At 30.6% G+C, this 22,000-nt stretch overlaps 2 protein-coding genes across 2 annotated transcripts; both read left to right on the top strand.

The window, feature by feature from the left end:
- Positions 1–2,503: 2,503 nt before the first annotated feature.
- LOC132277549 (uncharacterized) lies at positions 2,504–3,247 on the top strand. The gene has a single exon (XM_059779401.1). It carries the CDS (start codon positions 2,504–2,506, stop codon positions 3,245–3,247), a length of 744 nt encoding a protein of 247 aa, XP_059635384.1.
- Positions 3,248–19,572: 16,325 nt separating this feature from the next.
- On the top strand, positions 19,573–21,674 carry LOC132277544 (transcription factor MYB4-like). Its single transcript, XM_059779395.1, has 3 exons — positions 19,573–19,715; positions 19,852–19,981; positions 21,143–21,674. The coding sequence occupies exons 1-3, from the start codon at positions 19,577–19,579 to the stop codon at positions 21,672–21,674; spliced, it is 801 nt and encodes a 266-aa protein (XP_059635378.1). The 5' UTR covers positions 19,573–19,576.
- The last annotated feature ends 326 nt before the right edge of the window (positions 21,675–22,000 follow it).

Raw genomic sequence — 22,000 nt, 5'->3', positions numbered from 1 at the left:
TAAAGAGAGAAGCCATTCCATCGGATAAGCAGGCTTCATTCAGAGGCAACTCAGGCTTCAGTTTTCATATAATCAGTCTTCATTTGTAATAATCATATTTTTTCTATCTTTGTTGTATTACATCTCCAGTATGCTATATACAACCATCTACCAGTAATCTATCAGTTTGTAAGTTACTAGTAATCCATTTGATTTTAAGTTATTGTATTATGTTGTAATTATCTTTCATTAATATCAATTAATTTCAGTCAATTTATCTTGTTATACTAAATTAAATTATTATTTTAACTTTAGTCAATTTATTTAATTATTATTTTCCTTTTAGTCAATTTATTTTAATTTATTGTGCGTATAATTACTATAATTGTATACTATAATATATAATTACTATAATATAATTACAATTACTATAATTATAGTAATTACTAGTATATAGGAATTATATATACACATATATACACACACATATTGTAATACCCCTAATTTTCAAAAGGATAAAATGAAAATTTAATATTTTTTTATTTGTATTTTTATTTAATTAAGTGACTTATGTGCTTACTTGTTTAATTGTGATTTAATTGTGTTTAACGAAATTTATTGTTAAATTGTATTTGTGTAATTATTTAACTTAAGTGGTTAATTATATTTATTTATTTGTTTTACTTTAATTGTTTAATTGTGATTTAATTTAATGATTTGATTTATTGGTATTAAATGACGTGTATTATAGTATGCTTTATTATTAATGATGTTAGGGTTTTATGTTTTTGTAATCACGTTGGGTTATGAACTAGCCGACATATAATTAGGCTGGAATTAGGATTAGGGTTTTATAGGAGCTTATATATATATAAGCTATATGTCTGCAAGAGTTTTAGAAATTTTTTTCCTGTAACACAGAGAGGGTTTGGGGGGAAAACACAGAAAGAGAAACAGAGAGGGTTTTGGGAGGCAAAACAGAGAATGTCTTGATAGTTAAACAGAGGGGCAAGGGATTTGTAAAAGGGAGTTGCTCGTGGGTTGAACCAAGAAGCAACACAGGAAGAGAACAGTGGTCAGAGAAGGGGAAACAGTTTTGGGGTTACCGGAACTCAGAAACGGTGGTTTAGGTTTCAAACCGAAACCTAAAGGCAAGTTTCATACTATTTCCTTCCGGTAAACTTGTGTTCTGTGCATTCTTTATAATCTCTAGGGATTAATTCAACTTTTAAAACTGATGGTTGATGCATGTTATATCGGACTGTAATCTGTTTTACGTTTAAATAACTGAAATCGGTTTCTTGCATAAACTGTTTTGATTATGATTTAAACTTCTGTCAAACAATTTGTATTGGAATCAGAGGAGTTTATAAGACTGTTGGGACTTGAGTTGAACCCTAGGAACTTTATAAAAAAATTGGAACAGAGGGTTGAACTTCGCCGGAAGCAAAGAAGACAAACAGAGGAAGCGGAGAAGGAAAAATGGAGGCTGAGAGAGTGGAGGCGGCTCCACATGATGTAGAGGCGGCTCCAAGGAGAATGGAGCCTGCTCAACCCAAAATTGGAGCCTCCTCAACCCAAAATTGGAGCCTGCTCAACCCAAAAAATTGGAGCCTTCTCAACCCAAAAATTGAAGCCTCTTCAACCTAAAATTGGAGCCTGCTCTATCTTTTGTAAATGCACAGTAAGTGCGTTTTGCTGATTTTTTTTATTACAAGGGCTTAAATGTAATTTCTGGAAAGTGATGTGGGGTTTTAAATGTTTAAAATTAACCTATTAAAACCTTAAAACAGTTAGTATATGCTAGTGTGTTAATATTAATGGACATCATGAATTTTTAAAGATTAATGTGCATGTTGTCCAGGAAGGAGGAAAATTTAAATTTCTAGTTTGTTTAGCCAATTGAATGGACTAAAATGAAAGATATTTTAGGGATGTTATATCAAAGATATATAACACATAATTAAGGCCTAGGAATGTGGGTGTGATCTGGAAAGGGACATCATGAAATTTTGATATTAATATACATGCTGTCAGGAGTTGAGAAAGTTTTAGTCGCTGGTTGTGTTTTAACTAATTTAAATAGATTAGTATCGAAATACTATTGGGGTTTCATAATGTGTAGTTTAGACTTCTAAGTGTCATTAGACCATGCACAGGATTTATAGTTAAGGATTGAATGGATGTCGTGAGATTTGAATGGTAATCTGCATGCCGTCAAGCATTAAAGAGGATTTGATTTCTGGTTTTAATTTAGCAAATCAAATGGACTAGTATGGAATTATTTTTGGCAATTTAGTATAATGTGCTCAGTTATAATTCTATTTATCATTATATCGTGTTGTGGATGTTAATTGATGAACTGTTATAATTTATGTTCTGTCAATTATATGGATATGGATGATTTAAATTGTTTATTGTACTTATTAAACGTGATCGAGAGGAGGCAGCACAATGGCTATTCCGAGATTACTTTGCTAAAAATTCGATTTATCCACCAAACATATTTCGTAAAAAGTTTCGGATGCGACGAGAGTTGTTTCTTTGCATTTTGAATGGTGTTACAACATATGACGAATGGTTCATCCAGAAACCCGATGCCCTCAGTCGTATGGGGTTCATTCCTATACAGATGATGACTGCTGCAATCCGTATACTCGCATATGAAATTTCAGCTGATTTTTGTGACGAACATATAAAGATTTATGAGCGCATTGCGATCAAAAACTTGAAGAGGTTTTGTGATGCTATAATTGCTGTGTATGCGGAGCAGTACCAACGCTTACCAAATGCAGACGACATTGCACGTCTGCTTCGAGAAAGGAAAGAGAGAGGTTTATCAGGTATACTTGGCTCTATAGATTGTATGCATTGGGAATGGAAGAACTGCCCCACAGCATGGTATGGCACGCACACGGGAAGAAGCCATAAACCTACCCTCATATTAGAGGTCGTTGCATCCAAAAATCTGTGGATCTGGCATGCTTTCTTTGGTATGGCTGGTTCACACAATGATTTGAATGTTCTCGATCATTCTCCAGTATTCAAGAACATGATCAATGGTTCAATGCCTCCAGTTAATTACGTGGTGAATAGGCATCGGCGTACAATGGGGTATTACCTATCTGATGGTATATATCCTAAGTGGACAACTTTGATGCAGACCATCCCGCACCCAACAACTATCAAAGAGAAATTATTTGCTAACAAACAAGAAGCTGTTAGGAAGGATGTAGAACGAGCGTTCGGCGTGTTGCAGATGAGGTGAGCTATAACGCATCAACCGGTACTTTATTGGAATACAGAAGATCTAAACAAGATAATGAGAACGTGCATTATATTGCACAATATGATCATTGAAGACGAGGGCGAACACATTTTACAATGGACACCTCCGACAGATGACCCAATCTCCCTTCCACATTACGTTCGAAACCCATCAATGTTAGCGACACACATTTCCTCTCGCCTAAGTAGGATTCGCAATAGATCAAACAATGTCGATATTAGGAGAGATCTCATGGAACATTTGTGGATGAAATTTGGTGATGAAGATGCTTTAAATTTGTTGTAGTCAAATAAAATGTAATTTTCATATTGCTAATGAATAAAAAATATTATAAAAATTATTTGTTTCGATTAGATTTGTTAAGAAATTTTAAAAAATATCCATTAAAAAAATTTTAAAAAAAAATTTAAAAATATCCATTAAAAAAAAAAGAAAGAAAAAAAGAAAGAAAAAAAAATTACATTAAAGAAAAAAAGAAAAAAAAATAATTCATTGAAGCTGCCTCTTTTTTTTTTTTCAGATTCTTTAAACAAAGAAAAAAAATCACGAAGAAGGTGCCTTTTTTTTTTTTTTGGTCCAGCATCAAATTATGGAGAAGCTACCTTTTTTCGATTTGGTCCAGCATCTGTCATATTCTTTAAACAAAGAAAAAAAAATTATGGAGTATTCTCAAAAGCCGCTCCATCTGTAGAGAATGGTATAAATAATGTTTCCAGGGCTCAAAAAAAAGTCACGCCACTTCATTCTGTACACCGCCCCTCTCTCTCTCTCTCTCTCTCTATAATGACACAATATCATTCTAAAAATAATTGCGTCCTGATGCTCTTGGAGAATGTTCTTTTGGTTGTTGTTCCTTGAAATTTGGGCTGTTTCTTAGAAAACTGGGAAGAAGCTAGTTTTTCTGCTTGTTCCTTGCAACTTCCTATGAAAGGGTGGTTTCAATTTTTTCCATGTTATTCAACAACTCGGGTTGATTTCTACTTTTTTTTCCACCTTATACAATAGCTTAATTGGATCCCTCCAGTCTAGGGGATTAATTGATAAATACGTTTGACTGTACTACTACGTACATATATTGAAATATATAAGAGTCTTTCCTCGTACTCCACGAATTCTCGGAAAAAATAAAAAATAAAAAATAACAATAATAAAATAAAAAGAAAAGAAAGAGAGAATAAAGAAAATAAGGCCAGAGTCTTATCTTTCTAACAGCTTAGAATCTAGAGATCCCGTGAAGAAGATTCTAGAAGCAATTCATATTACAAAATTAATTTAAAACATTATATATTTACGGATAGAAAATTATCTAAACAAGAGTTGTCACGAGGTGTGACTTACAGAAATTTTTTAACTCTCTAGAAACTCTCATGAAAATCAAGATTCAAGTAGGTAGCCTGTTGGTAACTGCAATTCAATTACATAAAAGCCCAATAAGCCCAAAATAAGTTTACAACCTGAAATCCAAAGCATAAACCAGAGAGATGAGATGACATGACCGTTACTGGTCAACAAGTTACAGTCCGGTGATGAAGGATTAATTGCAAGTTCAAGTTCTCAACTTGTACCCATTGCTGCCTATAACCTTTTTAAGTTTTAAAAACTTGTGTGGATTGTTTTTTTTTATGAAAAAAAAAAAAAAAAAAAAAAAAAAAAAAAAAAAAAAAAACTTCAGAACTTTTTAAATTGTAAATTGTTACAATTCATGTGAACAAAATAGGAAAGGGACTAAATAAAATAGCCAATGTCTAAAAATTATTTATTGAATATGCATCTTTAGTTTACAGTCATGTCATTTGGTCAAGGACTCAAGGGTGTGAAGTAGCCTATAAAAAAATTGAAAATTCTTCCTTGCCTGCAATTTTTCCTGTATATAACTATTCTATCCTATAATCCTGCAACATTCTTCTATATTCTATATTATGTACTGTTGAATTTTGGGCAAGATGACATGGAAGATTTGGTAATTGTAAGTGTGAAGTAGCATATAAAAAAACTAGGTAAAAAAGAAAGAAAAAAGAAATAGCATGCATATAAGAGATAAGGGTGAACTACATTAAACCCTTTTTTTAACCTGTGTTTTATATTAAATTCTCTTTTTTTATTTATTTTTTGTTAAAAAAACTCCTCTCAACTATAGGGGGGTTATTTAATTGACGAAAACTAGCTGAAAGGGATCTGTTTGGACATTAATTTTCTCAAATATTTTTGAAACAAAAATGCCCTTATACCTTTTTTAATATACCCCAGCATATATATTTACTTCATTATATCACTCTTAGCTGCATATCCTCCCCCATTACAGCAGTACGTATTCTTCTTCTTACTTAACTTCTTATATATAGAGATATATATATATATATATATATATATATATATATATATTATATCATTCTAATATTATATATAATATGTATCGTAATATAATGGTATATATAATATGTAAATATTATTTATACTATATTTGCATTTTCATCCAGCCTTCAGAACTATATAAATTTGGATTTTTCTTTGATTATATATATTTTAAAATTATATTGTGCATTCATTTGTTTGGTTTTTATTGATTTTCATTTTATACAGATTTGTTATAGGGACATTACGAGAAATAAAGCCTAAATTTTTTTTTACTTTTTTTATATTATTTGTGCCTACATGTTTTTATTCTTCTTCTTCTTATTATTTTATATTTCAAAATAGTTTTCTTTTATAAAAAAATATATTCCTTCCATGTTTTTATAATAATAATAATAAAAGTGTTAATTTATATGAATGATGTTATTTAGGTTGTTTAATATAAAAAAATCAAGAGGCACCCATAAAGTAGATTTTCAAATAGGCCTAATATATAATATTTAAGTCAATTTATATTTCAGTTTCCTTTCAGGTGCCGTCTTGTTTGATAAGTCCCCTGAATAGTTGCCTGAGAGGTTTTTTGGCAAAAAAAAAAAAAAAAAAAAAATTGAAAATGGGGATTTAATGCAAAAACATAAATAGAAAAGGAAAGTTTAATATAATTCACCCAAAAGATAATCCAAAGTTCCAAACAATTAAAAATGAACAATACTTATGTTCACACTAGTGAGGATCTATACCATCCTCATGTGAACTAATAATAAATAAACATGTCATTCTTAATTATCAAATTGGTGGAGTAAATACACACTTACCAAATCAGAGATGATGATTTGATTATCATCTATATATGATTTAGTAATTAAAATAGAATATGTCCATTTATTATTGATCCACATTATCGGTAAGGATGATATAACTTCTTATTAGTGAAAACTTAAGTATTGTTCATTAAAAATATTTATATATTACTCGTATAACTTTCTTATATGCAACTTTCTTCCATATTATACATTGGACAATACTTGGGTCCTCCCATAAGAGGACAAACTTTGTCCTCTTTGCTGATGTGGCCCAATAAGATTTAAACACCTATTTAAAATTAAATTTTTTTGACGTTGAAAAATATCCATCTTCTTACTGTTTAACCCCTTTTGTTTTTTTTTTTTTTTAGCAAAGCAAATCTCCCCAACTGCAATTATCCCCAGGACACACCTCGTTTGGTTCACACATGAAATTCTAAAACACAACTTTATCCTATGATGTGCCATTTTGCACAAATTGCCAACCTATGATCGTAACACAATGGCTCATTGACACACCCCAAACCTCTGTAGCCTTTGCTCATCACAACCTGCATCACATGACCACCTCTCCTTTCGATGCTCATTCACCAATCTCTTGTGGAAATTTTTACAAACACGTTACGCGTTCTACCCTCAACCTTCATCATGAAGGGAATTCATCACTTGGGCAGGCCAAATTTGGGTGGACAGAACATTGTCAGAAAAAATTGTCAGCAGCTCTAGTTTATCATATATGAATGTAGCGAAATCGAAGATACCTTAAGGGACCATCACTCTCTGTGAATGCCTTAATCGCATTCTTATTGCTGTTAGACAAGAATTGTCTTGTTTCTCTGTGAAATATTGTTTTAATGCCAAACGCATTATGGTAGAATGGACGCTTCCTGGATCATTCATTCGTCCCCCATATTAATATTGCAATGGCCTCCACTGTTGGTACTACTTCCTTCGGAGGTCTAGAAGACACACGAATGTTAGCATTGAAATGCAGTTGTTTGGGCCAGCTGACCATTTTTGTAAATTGCAAGTCTTTTGGGCAAATAGGCCACCATGTATTCCCGGCCCAAAATGGGTTTGAACATTTGTTTTATTAATATACTCAACTTACCATAAAAAATAAAAATAAAATAAAATAAAAAAGCAAATCTTATCCATCCATTTGGGTTTTATTTTTGAAAGCTAGAGTTTGGGATCTTACATATACAAGGGTTATTTCTTTAAGAAAAAAAAAATTATTTTAAAAATATAATTTTCTTAAAATTTTTGATGTATACAAATATAGAAAAGGAAAATGTAATTTGCATATTTGTAAAAAAAATAAATAAATAAAAAATAAAAAATTGACCCGTGAAACCCGCCAAAAATATTGATGTTTAAAAAATAAATTTTTCTTAAAATTTTTTATGTTTACAAACATGGAAAAGGAAAATTTAATTTGAATATTTGTAATAAAAAATAAAATAAAAAAAAAAAGACCAGTGAAATCGACCGACCCACTTAAAATATTGATGTTTAAAAAAAAAATTCTTAAAAATTTTGACATATTTGTAAAAAAAAAAAAAAAAAAAAAAAATCACCCGGGAAACCCGACGGACCCACTCAAAATATTAATGCTTAAAAAATAAAATTTTCTTAAAAATTTTGGATGTTTACAAACATGAAAAAGGAAAGTGTAATTTGCATAAAAAAGACCGTGAAACCTGACCGACCCTCCCAAAATATTGACGTTCAAAAAATAAAATTTTCGTAAAAATTTTGATATTTACAAACATGGAAAAAGAAAATGTAATTTGTATATTTGTAAAAATAAATAAATAAATAAAAATAAAACTTGAAACATGTCCACTCGTCCAAAATATTGATGTTTAAAAAATAAAATTTTCTTAAAAATTTTGATGTTTACAAATAAGGAAAAGGAAAATGTAATTTGCATATTGCAAAAAAATATAAAAAATAAAAAATTTGACCATAAAACCAGCTCTACCCGTCTAAAATATTCGGACTGAGTTATGAACATAACCCATTTTAAATAGAATTCAGGTCGACCCGACCCAACCCAACCCAATCCAAAATTGAGTTGAGGTTGGGTTTGGACTGAGCTGGGTCGGGCCAGCCCAAGTTGCGCCAGCCCAAGTTGCACCCTTAGAGATGGGCATCTTGATGATGATTGGCTACTCTTTCTTTGCCAATAATGGCCATTGAGTCAATGGCATCCAAAATTTCCGAAAGCTTTTGAGGGTACTTATCCATGAATGAGAACAACTGATGAAAATTGAAATTGGCAAATGAGAACAGCAGGTGAAAATGAATATAGATATTATGCGCAATAACACTAGAGGTTGGGAATGGAGATTTTGGCTTTGATACGGAGACATTGTCTGAGAGATGAGAGAGAAAAAAAAAAAAAAAAAAAAAATTAAGAAAGGATGGTGAATAAGAAGAAAAAAAAATACTTATCCAAAAGCCTTTCGGGCTGGACGCTTCGCGTAGCACCGGATCAATAATTGAGTCTAGCTCTACTATCAACGGAAACGAGTAGGCACTTGGTTATTTACTTCAAAACTTAAGCTGTTTGGTAGTACTGCATACCCACTCATATATACTCAATTACTTTCTTATCCGAATCCGATGCGGACAAATGATCTTATTACAATTATATATTATTGACTTGATACTTAATTGTCCACGTGGCATAAGAAGCTACAAAGGCTTTAGCACATTGTGATATACTGTGTCCCTCTCCACTTTACAGGCTATAAATTTTTTTCCTCTCTCTAAATTTAATATAATATTGTCATATTGATAATTTCTTTACTAGTGGTATTATTCTTTAATTAATTATTTTAAATAAATTATATTGTGTTATTGTAATAAAAGTAATTATTTTATTGTTTTAAATTATTACATTTTTTGTTATTAAATTACGTTCTTTTTATAGTTACTTGAATCTAATTGTAAAAAATTAAAATTTATAGTACAAATATCTCAACAGATTGGGATGTATTTTGCTATTCTGTACCAAATGTTGTGGCTTAATGGTACTTTATTTTTCAAAGTAGAAAATTGAAAGTAAAAAATTGAGACTAGGGACAAGTATTTTTCTTGTCGATGAAGAAAGAAAAAAGAAAAAGAAAAAAAGAAAGGTTACTAAGTAGTCTTATAAAGACGTAGAGAAGAGTTGTCAATCAAAAAAAAAGTATTAGATAAGTGGCATCCAAGGACCAGAATGGGATTGAAACCCTCCTGTGTGCTGGATCTGCAGTTACCCGAATTTATTTCAACATGTTTCATGAATACATTAGCTGGATTCAGGTTGTAAAGAGAGACATAACCCCCACCAATTGATACTTTTTTTGTGTGTGTGTGTGTGGAGGGCTATGTGCACTTTGTCATGCTTACTTTTTCTATCTTTAGTTTTGAAAAAGAGAATTTGAGAGGCTCACTGCTAAATTAATATGCTTAGAAACATTTAATAATTAATTCCTCTCATAAATTTTCTTGCGGGAAAATAATTTTAAAGTCAACAAGTTAGGCACATTGGTCAATGCATGCCAAATATAAGAAAATAGAATCATCCACCTTGTTTCTTTTATCCAATCAAATATATTCGGTCAAAAAGTTCTGTCTAACCCTCCACCCAAATATCACTACTCGTTTTTTATAATTTCCTTCCAATTGATTTTTTTGGATCTCAATGAAGTGCTCAAATTGCTTACAACAGAAATGATCATGATGCCAAGTGATATCATGTGGTAGTACTCGTGGCCCAATCACAAAATTTTCTTTCAACATCTTTCGAGTTTGAAAAACGTATCATAGATCGTGCCAATATAAAATGATGGAATTATATATTCAAATCTTTCAATTTGTCTGTATCATTTCCTTTCGTCCATATAATACCTATGGAGCAGGGGAACACAGAGAGAAGTTTTCTCACTTTATAATTTATACATTTATAAAGAAGTGATATCCATACTATATATATATATATATAGGGACGGAGCTAAGATTGCAAAGTAGAAAGTTAAAGACAAAAAAATTTGAAGATAAACATAATAAAAGTTGTGAAATATTAGAAAATTTTCTTGTAGAATTGAAATATGATAAAGGTATATTGTATTCAATAAGGTCTTATTTCCATGTCCAAGTAACTAGATCATGAAATTGATTATTTTTTTTACTGAAGATCCGATCCGAGAGCATTTAAAAACCTAATTTACCATGTTTAGATCTCAACTTAAAATCAGATATAAAAACATGTTTGTTATCCACCATCAAAGTATCCATTAGAATTCATTTTCCGGGTAAAAATAAAATAAAAAATTATTCAATTGAATCTTGAACATCCATTCAATTACTAATTGAAAAAGGTGCTTAGATTTTGAAATAACACAGCCCATGTTCTAGGGAATATGAGTTTATGTCCTAATTTGAATAAAAAGTTTGATATTAGTAGTTGTAAACTTTTTGAATTGTAATTTCTAATTAATATAATTTATGCTCTTGCTTAAGGGAGAAAAAATCAAAGATAAACACAAGAACACTTCGAAGAAGAAGGATAATAGCAGCATATAGCCCAGATAAACAGATGAACAATTGGGCTAATAGGAAAAGGAAGAGTAGTACTACAAATTGATTACATATGCATTGGGCTTATATGAACAGTAGTATTATATATATTTTTTTTAATTAAACCTTGGCTACAGCCCATTAATAATTCCTCCTTTATATAAATAAACGCGCAAGGAACCAAATACCAAAAAAAAAATAATAATAAAAATAAATAATAATAAAAAAAGACATAATCACTTTCCTCCGGATGTCTCATCCATCCCTTTTTTTCTCCCTTCCATCCAATTTTTTTCTTTCCTACCAAACGAAACATAAACTAAAATGTTTTTCCTTCTTAATCATATTACCATTAGATGCGCTAAGAAGTCATATTTTCTTTAAGGTATATTACTGAAAAAAAAAAAAATGAGAAGAAAGGATATACAGAAACTAAAACACATTTTCATGTTATATACAGAAATCAATTATATTTGTTCAGTAAATTAAATTGTTTATATAGGTACATATTGTAAATATACCTAAAAGATATAAACGTTATTTAATTAGGTTAATTGACAACTTAAACACCCTTTGGAATGTATGTCTCTTGCAGAAAAACAATGCTTGACAGGAATTATCAATCCATTGAAATAACGATCTTTATCTTTTGAATTCTCTGTTGGGGGTTGTTGGACTAGGCTTGGTACTTTAAATTTGTATTGGGCCTTCGCTTGTTCAAGTTAATTGGACCGTCAGACTTCTTTCTTTTCGCATGATATTTTTTTTTTTTTTTTTTTTGTTTTCACTAGCCTAGCCCATTCTTTGGACCATGTTACTCAGATACATAAGGTTCAGTGAAAAAATATATACACCGGTTAAATTATACAAATTTTTACAAGATAACCAACCATTATAACTTCCCTGAATCCCTACCCTCAAAGAAGAGCGGCCGGAATTTTTATCCCAGCTTAGGCAATGTTATGTGTAATTTACAGGATTTTTGTGAATATGGTATAACTTCCCAACCCCTAAAGAAGAGCGGCCCGAGTTTTAATCCCAACACAGAATATTGTTGTATGTGAGTAACGTGGAAAAATAATAATAAATTAATAATAATAGGATGTGTATGAGCAATAATTATTTTATGCGATCATTATGATTGCAAGTCGTTGTTACAGTATTTTTTTTTTCTTATCTTGACAAAAAGGCAAGAATTTTATTGCAATGGGAATTTACATTAGATATGGCTGCTGCTTGTATAAATACAAAGATTTCCCATACAAAAGCACACTCCCTTTGATTTCTCAAAGTCACTTAGCTAAAAGCCTAAAACACGAGCCACATACTTACCTATTCGAGGTGCAGAAATACCTTAAAAACTCTTGTGATTATAGAATGCTTTACAAGTCGGACACCACCATCATCAAATACATACATATATATATATATATACACACACACACACACACAACGGAAAGATTCAATGAGCTTGAACAACTCTGATTAACCACCCTAACCACTTCCGCAGCATCACACTCAAAAATTACCTCGCCTAGGCTTGGGTGATTGAGAGAAGAAATGGCTAAGAATTTACAATATACATATTTTTTTTCTGGAAAGTGAATTTACAACACTGTCCCCTCTGTATTTTATAAGTATCCTATACTGCGGAAAATTAAACATTAAAGCCCTGATTTTTTATGACCAAAAAATTTAAACAGTCTCACTAGTCAATTTTTGAAATTTATCAACTATAACCATTTGGGTTGACAAACAAGTTTTTCAAATCAATTACAAAACCAACAAAAATCACTATTTAATTTTTTTTTTTTTTTGAAGAGTCACTATTTAAACTTTTTCTCGTTGACAATCCTCCTTTACACTATTTCATGTCGTAAACCTTCAATACAAAATTTACCTACCAACAAAAATTAAAAAATAAATAAATCCTCACTACAAAATGTAAGCACTATGCAAAACTTTTTTTATTTTTTTTGGGAAGGTATCCCCTCTATCATAACCATGTATTCTCTTCTTTCTTTCTTTCTCTCTTTTTTTCTTTTTTTTTTTGGATAATTACTTCTTTTGTTCAGTTTAATGCATTTTTATTTGAAATAAAAAATAAAAATGAAAAAGAAATGTAGACCCGTAATTACATGGATTGACAAAATTACCACTTGGGTGCAGAGCAATTGCTCCCACTAGAAATTTTTTAAAACTAATGTCATCATGACATTATGGATACTTACTCACATAAATTAGTCAGACATTCGGATTCCTAATCATTATTCTTTTTATTTTTATACAAAAATTTTGATACTTATAAAAGCGCCCTGATAAGTACCAAAAAAATTCATGAACGAATTTAAGAAAAACTTTAAAAATTAAAAGAGACACCTTATTTTCTAATTCATTGACCCAACATAATTTTTCAAATTCAGAAAATAAGTCTTTTTTCCTTCAGCAGGACCCGCAAAATTTTTCAGAATAAAAAAGAAAATAAATAAATAAATAAATAAAAACACCTCCCCTATTATATTATTTCAAAATTTCATCATATCATTGTACATTTTGGTTCCAAATTACAAAGTAGGTGGATTCCATCCAGAAAGAGACGTGGATGTGAATGGTTGATTTTCGTAAGGTAGCATGGCAATGACTTTTGACTTGCAAGTGCATGCACTAGGGAGTGCATGCACCTCGTACGTACTTGGACTACTTTTACGAATACTAATTAAGCAATTAATTAAGTTTAATTAATTCTATAAACATGTGATTTCACACAAGTTAGGCGTCGTTCCGTATTCTTCCAAAGGGCTACAACATAAGTTTGTTGAAACCGTGTTTTATCTCCAATTAATAATTAAAGAGATAATCCAAAATGGTTGAAGAAATTAAAATCCTCCAAACAGAGTGGAACTTATTTATTTTCTTGCTATTAATTCTTGTTGGGCATATAATATATCTTGTTAATCACTTATTGACGAAGGGGACATAAGCCCCCCAAAAATAAAGAAAAATTATTTTTACTATGGGTAATTTTAGCCAGTTCAAAATAATAATAATAATAATACTAGCCCATTCCAAAATATATTAACACAAAAAGAATAAATTTCAAATATGGTGTACTGTGTTTGTCTTAAATTTAATGAATTTCTTATGACACTATACACAACTTGTTCATTTAAAACTAATTTTTCCTTCTTTGATTATTTATTGGTTCGTTCTTTGATTATTGGTTGCGCAATACTGATGATGTTAGTGCAGTTTAAGCATTATTAATTTATAAACCATATTATAAAGTTTTTTTGAGGTCTTATCATGAATCAATCTTCTAATTTTTTACAAGTTTATGATTAATAAGAGCGTTAATTAGCTTGTTGATTGAAAACAGATGCTAATTAGTTACTTAAATTAGGCCTACAAAATTTATGCAATGATTTATATTCTCTTATTTTCTGTTGCTTTCATTTTCATAATTGATTTTTATCAAACCAAACCGAATATTAGTATCTTTAAATTGTAAAGGTTTCAAAATTTTACTCCTGTATAAGTAGACTTACCTATACTTCATCTATAATGCTATGTTTGGTTGGAGGGAAAGATTGTGAGAAGATGGATGAGAGGAGGGATGAATAAATATTTTCGTGTTTGGTTGGAGGGAAGAGAAGAGTTAGAGGAAATAAGGAGGGATGAAGGCAAGCTAAGCATCGCTCCTTCCTTTATGTTTTTCTATTCACCCACTTTTGGGAGGTAGAGAGGAGAGAAAGAAAGCATAACTACCTATAAATTTATTATTTACAATTTTAGCTTTTTCAAAAATTTTGAAATAAATATCTACATTTTATAAGTTTATATAAAAGGGTGTATTCGTAAAAATAATATAAGGACTCTCTTTCCCTTCCCTCCAACCAAACAAGAAAAAAGTATCACTCCGTTCATCATATATTTCTACCATCCATTTCAGTCAACCAAATATAAAATGAAAAAGACACCCTCTTTATCCTTCTCTTATCTCTTCCATCCATTTTTCCATCCTTATAACCAAACTAAGCATAAATGGTTCAAAACACAAAAGGGATTGGTTGTATCGTTGAAACAGTGCACACAGCCTGATTATTTTTTACTATTTTCTCCCCCATTTATTCCCAAAAAACTAACTGCGCATCATCGAATGCTCTTCATATAGACATTTGTGACTCATACGAATTGTTCTTTCTTTTTAAAGACATTTGTGACTCATACGAATTGTTAAATGCTGAATTGGTTTAAAGGTCAAACTAATGTTGGAGCTAATTACATGTTTTATAAATTCATTTTGTTCCTTTCAAATATTTTATTTAAAAAATACTAAACATCAAAAATATGATTTGTTACTTAGTATCTATTAGAAATAGATGCTAAACATCACAAATATTGCATTCGAATTAGATGCTAAACATCACAAATACATTCATCCCTCCACACAACCTGCGACCCATTATTTTGGAATCCAAGGGGATCTTCTCTTTTTTCTGAATGAAATCTAGTCATTATCTTTTGGGTTAAGTGTCTTTTACAAATTAACCCGTAAAACTAAAAATTGTTCCCTTAAATTAGTAATTTGTTATAATTAAGGATAAATTCATTGTAAAAAACTATTGGAAAATGATTCTTGCATCCTATTTTTTAAAATTGGTCCATCTATGCAACAAATAAGGAAGTAAGGCATTCTACTTACTTGTATTATGCATAAATAATCAATCATAAACTTCTAGTTAGCTAATTCACTACAACAAATCGGTGCAATTATCACTACTCAAGACTATTTTACCCTTTTTCATTAAATTTGTCTTTTTTAATTAAATTATTTTATTATATTTTCTCTTATCAAAATATTAATTATACTATTTACCTTAATTTTATTATTAATTATCAATTTATCATAAAAATGATAAAAATGTATTTGTAAATACCATTTTCAAAAATGATTAACTTATTATTAAAATTTATTATTTATAATAAAACTTATTATACCTTGTTTAAACTTATTTATCGTAGAAAAATACATTCTTTTTCATACAATATATTGATGAAAATTTAATAAATTACTTAAATAAAAAATTCCTTCTCTTTCATTTAATATATTCATAAAAAATTAAGAAATTAATTAAATTGTTTTAAAATTTTCTACCTAAGATTTTTATTTAAGCAATTAATTATAAAAATTAAAGGTAAATTTATGCAAATTTAATGGAGAATATGTCCTCAAATTAGTATGAATTTTTTCATAATTTATTTTAATAAGAAAAATAAATTAAGTGTAATTCAATTAGAAATAGTATTATTGTTATTTAATGAAATATAGTTTAGACATTGGGACATTTTACAACATAATGTGATAATTCATGAGGTATTATGCACAAAATATAGTTAAGAAGAGTTATTTACAAATTCAAACATAATCAATTGATTTTTTTTGCACTTTACCTTTAAACTTATCTTTGAAATTGCCAACGATGCCAATGAATTCCATAAAGAGGCATGTATATATAGACTTGTTTGGTTCTTCAAATTCCATATACTAAGAATAAATCCAAAATTGTTTGCTCCGCTTGGCTCCAATAGTTAAAATATATTGTTTGACAAATTTTTTTAGTCCAACTTTAGACCTAATACTTTCTGAGGTGGGAGGACCAAATGACTTACTGTTAGATATTTGTCCCACGTCGGATCCAGATAAGAAATATAATGAATATAAATAAGTTGGATGTTAGTCCCGCTTATAACTTAAATTTTTGGATCGAATTGCGAAGCACCTAACTCGTTATAATTTGTATCAGAGTCGGACCCAATTGGAACGACCTAATTGGAACGAGAACTCGAATCTGGCCGAAGCACCCAACCTATTACACTTACTTATTTGAGCCAACCTGAACTTAATTCTAAAATTTGTAGTCCATTAGATTGAGATGCCTTCATATTATAAAAATATAAAAATTTGTTTGACAATTACAAGATCCTAGTTTCCAAAATTTGTAGTCCATTAGAGCATCTTAAGTGGTTGGGTATATATATATTTTTTTGTGTAAATCTTATATGTCATAGTAGATTTATACAAAAATTTTGGACTACTTATCTTTAGTTCCAATAATTTTATTTTAAAATTTTTGTGTAAAATTGTATTTGCCAATAACAACCAACCAACTAGGTATCCCTACATAACTTATACAAACATACTTCATAGAAGGTTAATTCGTTAATGGAAAGAGAAAAAGGGAAGAGAAATGAAATATATTGATTTAACTGTGTAAAAAAATTGTGTAAAATATACAACAATTTTACATATTTGTGTATCTTAACAAATTGTATTTGTGAATCTTAACAAATTGTTGAAGAAAAAAAAAAAAAAAATTACACATTATAAATGAGTATATATTTTAATCAAAATAATAATTTAACAAATTCTTGGAGATGGTCTTACATTCAGATTCCTTTTGATCCTATAACACCATGACAATGAGTTCCTTCCTAGAAGATCACTAGAACCACGAGTTTGAGCCATATAATAACTATTTTTCTCACTGCATCTCATTGTCAGTCATGGGTAAATCAACCCATGTGGCCTTCCTCTATACGACAGTCTTAGAAAATGTTCTTTTGGTTGTTGTTCCTTGAAAATTGTGCTGTTTCCAAGAAAACTGGGAAGAAGCTACTCATTGTCAGTCATGGGTAAATCAACCCATGTGGCCTTCCTCTATACGACAGTCTTAGAAAATGTTCTTTTGGTTGTTGTTCCTTGAAAATTGTGCTGTTTCCAAGAAAACTGGGAAGAAGCTATGTGTTCCTTGCAACTTCCTATGAAAGGATGGTTTCAATTTTTTCCATGTTATTCAACAACTTGGATTGATTTCTACCTTTTTTTTTCCATGTTATACAACTTTTTTTCCACGTTATACAATTACTTAATTGGATCACTCAGTCTAAGGGATTACTTGAACAGTCAGGAGCGGATCAATAATTTAAGGTACTAGGTGAAAATTATAAAAGTGATACCTTAATATGAGAAATAATATTTATTTAAATGAAATTCTTTGATAAGACCATTCATACTTTCTCTCTACGAAGACTCGACTCTCATCATCTACTTTGAAAATTAAAGGAGATTTTACTAGGATACAAGACTCTAGATGAAAAGTTTTACAATGAAGTAACAATGAAAACTATTTTTGTAAAAATTCCTATATTAGTTAGAGTCTAATAATATAAAAATAAAATAAAAATGTTAGAAAATCTAATAATATAATAAAATAATGATTTTAGAAACGGTAAATATGTACTAATAATTTTAGGGGCTTACTAAATACTAATACAAGGAAATAAAAATTTTAAGTAAGTGTGACAAAATAAGGAAACAATAAATTTAGGTGTTTTGCAATTGATTGGCGCCTTAGGCCTAAGGCTCCAATCCTCCTGTGCACGAGTGTAACACAGCTTAAGTATGTGTTATATATGTCATAATGCAACAAAATTACATTAAAAAATTTAATACCCAACAACAACTTTTAAATAGCTATACAACGCATTTATATCAAAAATACAATACTCAAGCAACACGCAAATATTTAACAGAAAAGAAAAAGAAAAAAAGGTTTGTACTGAGGGCGGACTTCCTGGTCTTGGTCGTCCTCTCTTTAGTTTTAAACTTTTGTGTATTTTGTCTAAATTCCTACCGTGAGTGACAGAAAATGAAGTTTCTACAATTAAACAAATATTAACCTTCTATCATTGATCCATTTTTTGGCTTCAATATCTTTGAATATCATTGCAGCCATTAAAAAAATTCTGAACTTGGAAAACGAAGTTTACCATTGGATCATATATAAGTGCTAGTACTCTTCTGAAGTATTAATTTGAGACTGAGAAGTGAGAACTGAAATTATTCTCATAGAGATGGTGAGGGCTCCAAGATCTGAGAATAGGGTTTTAAAGAAAGGCGCATGGAGTCCTGAAGAAGATCAAAGGTTGATAGCTTACATCAAAAGGCGTGGCATTCAGAACTGGAACATGACGCCAATAGCTGCTGGTATATAAGAAACAGATGCCGCGTTTGAGAGCATTGAATCGATGATTGGACTTGGATGAAATTTAATTCTAACTTTCAACTATTTTTTTTTTCAATTTTAATTCCAAAACGCCAATACTCCCAAATATAACTTGAATATTTCATATACGATTAAAAACTTCATCAATCTGTACTGAGCGAGGGTATACTGTCTAGGTCTTGGTCTACAAGAGTAACCAATTTACGCGTTTGTTGATCGCAAGAAGTCCGTACTGAGCGAGGGTATACTGTCTAGGTCTTGGTCGTCCTTTGGTTAGTTTTGTCTACAGTTAGTCCTTTGGTTAGTTTTGTCTACTTGCTACAAGTGAGTGAGTGACAGAAGTGGAAGTCTTTTTAACAGTACAAATTGACAAATATTAAATTAATTGATGTTTTGGAAGTAAGTGAGAAACCCTCTTTTGAAATATATATATATATGATGTTTAAATAGCTACTACACAATGAGTGTTTTGTGACTGAGAAGTGAAATTAAGAGAGATTCTCAGAGAGTGAGAGATGGTGAGAGCTCCTCTTCGCTCTGAGAATGCGGCTTCTTTAAGGAAAGGGGCATGGAGTCCTGAAGAAGATCAAAGGTTGGTAGCTTACATCAGGAGATATGGCATTTGGAACTGGAATGTCACCCCAAAAGCTGCTGGTATAAATATAAGAAACAATTATAATTCTATGAATACATATGATTAATTATGAAATCGATCAAAACCATCTTCGATCCAAATCTGTTCATTATTTTTACATGTTTATTAATTTGAGTTTGATTCCATATTTTCCAGGTTTGTTAAGGTCCGGGAAGAGTTGTAGACTTCGTTGGGTGAATTATTTAAGGCCAGGCATAAAGCATGGAAACTTTAGCAAGGAAGAAGAGGAAACCATAGTCGAACTGCATGAAATGCTGGGAAACAAGTAACTGGTCATCTTTAGAAATACCTTTTATATATATTCAGTTATGGCAAAAAGCGTTGCTATATATATATACAACAAACAAAGCCTTGCTATACATAATTCTCTGTGGAATACTGTGTGCATCTGAAAAATCTTGAGCAGTAAGTTTATTTCTTGGTAAGGCCTAGATACTAGTGGAATTTGCCAAATTAACATGCAAAATTTATTAATTAAGTTTCGATCAAATTAGGCTGCAAAGTTTTGTTTGTTAGAATCATTAAAAATATACTTTACTAATCTATTGATTAGGATTTAACTTTGATGCGCAAAAGAATTATAAACTTTAGAAGTAGTATAGATCTCACCTTGATCCATCATAAGTAAAAAAAATAAAAATAAAAACTTAAAACCTTAGTCCTTGATCACCACTTCTGTGTTTTTTTCGAGTGGAGAAAAATCAGTCTGCAAAAACACTTTTTAATAAATCTGTTATAAATTGATCAACAGAAGTCCAAATTCAATTATGTCTGTCCTATTAGAAAGTAGACTCAGAGATCTTTCCAACCATATATGACTAATCAAAACCTAGTTCCTTCTGTATTGAGTTTCATTGGTTGGACTTCAAAATTGGCCCTAAGACAGATTCTGCACATATGTAAAATAAGATCTTCAAACTACTTTTCTTTCTCTCGGCCGGTACTAAAATGTGTGCTATTTCATTACACAAAAGCCTTATGAGAGTATGGTTTGGGGCCTTAATAATATAACATTAGTAAACTATTAGTACGTCTTCCCACCAAATAATCTTTCATTACGTAAACTCTAACTTCATCTTCATATTAGAATATTGATCACCCAGCCAGAGAAGTGTGATAGATTATTGTAATTCAAAGTTCCATGTATTAACCTTTATATTGTCATTTTTAATATAACTATAAAATAAACTTTAAACCAAATGGCACAAATTTACTTCCCAAATAGAGGTCAGGGTTCTAGCATCAGTGGAGGCATGGTGCGTTAGTGAATTGCTTTAACTTCAAAAAAATTATGCGTTAAATATTATAAGATCTTCTCATGATATTTGATTTCATCTGTTGGAGGAAGATATAATGTTCAAGACTGGTATGTTAGGATTAATTTTACTTAGGTCTCATGTCTTCGATCTCTAATCTCCTATTACAGATGGTCAGCAATTTCAGCGAAATTGAGTGGAAGAACTGACAATGAAATTAAGAATCACTGGCACTCCCACTTGAACAAACGCTTGAAGGACAAAATACCAGCACTAAACAACTTAGCTGAGACCAACCTGCTTCCACTTTCTGGTGTCACAGAAGCTTCAAAGTCAGTAGGCTCCATGAATATCGATATCCCAATTTCACCACTCTCATCCATGGGTAGTTGCTCTTCATCACATGCTGATCCCGCTTTTCAAATTGATGAATACATGACCATAGAGTCGATTGGCTCATCAGAAACATTCGGAGATCTTTCAAGCTTTTGGGCACAACCATTTTCAATGGAAGATTTGTACATGGATGATCTCCAAGCGACGTATGTTGATCCCGAACAAATTGTTCCAATTTATCAAGTATGGTACCAAGAACACATGTGTCCATATGTGTTCTATGATGATTTATGCAGTGATTTTTGGTTCAACCTCCAAATTCAAGAAGATGCAGATGCAACCAAGGAGCCCGATATCCATTTTTAAGTGACTGCCTCCCCGGTCTTGGCTCGGTTTTGGAAACTAAAGAGCTAGTGTACGTGCATGGACAAAAATGACTACCACATAAAATGCAAAAGAAATGAGGAATAATATTATACAGATGGCGTGAGTTTTTTTTAAAAAAAATAAATTTTCATCATTTTTTTAAATCGTAGATTGTCAAAGAGAGTGAACAAAATATGAAAGGGTGTAATAATAGCCATGCAACTGGCTATTATTTTTTTTTTTAAATTACGTTTATGAATAAATAAGTGTTTTTGGTTAAATTACATTCTCTTTATGTTTTACTTGAATGGAATTATAAATGATTA

This window comes from Cornus florida, unplaced genomic scaffold, assembly GCF_030987335.1.
Source record: "Cornus florida cultivar Cherokee Brave unplaced genomic scaffold, ASM3098733v1 CherokeeBrave_3.0.0_Hap2_Chr01, whole genome shotgun sequence".
NCBI lineage: Eukaryota > Viridiplantae > Streptophyta > Magnoliopsida > Cornales > Cornaceae > Cornus > Cornus florida.
This window is presented reverse-complemented; position numbering and strand designations above follow the sequence as displayed.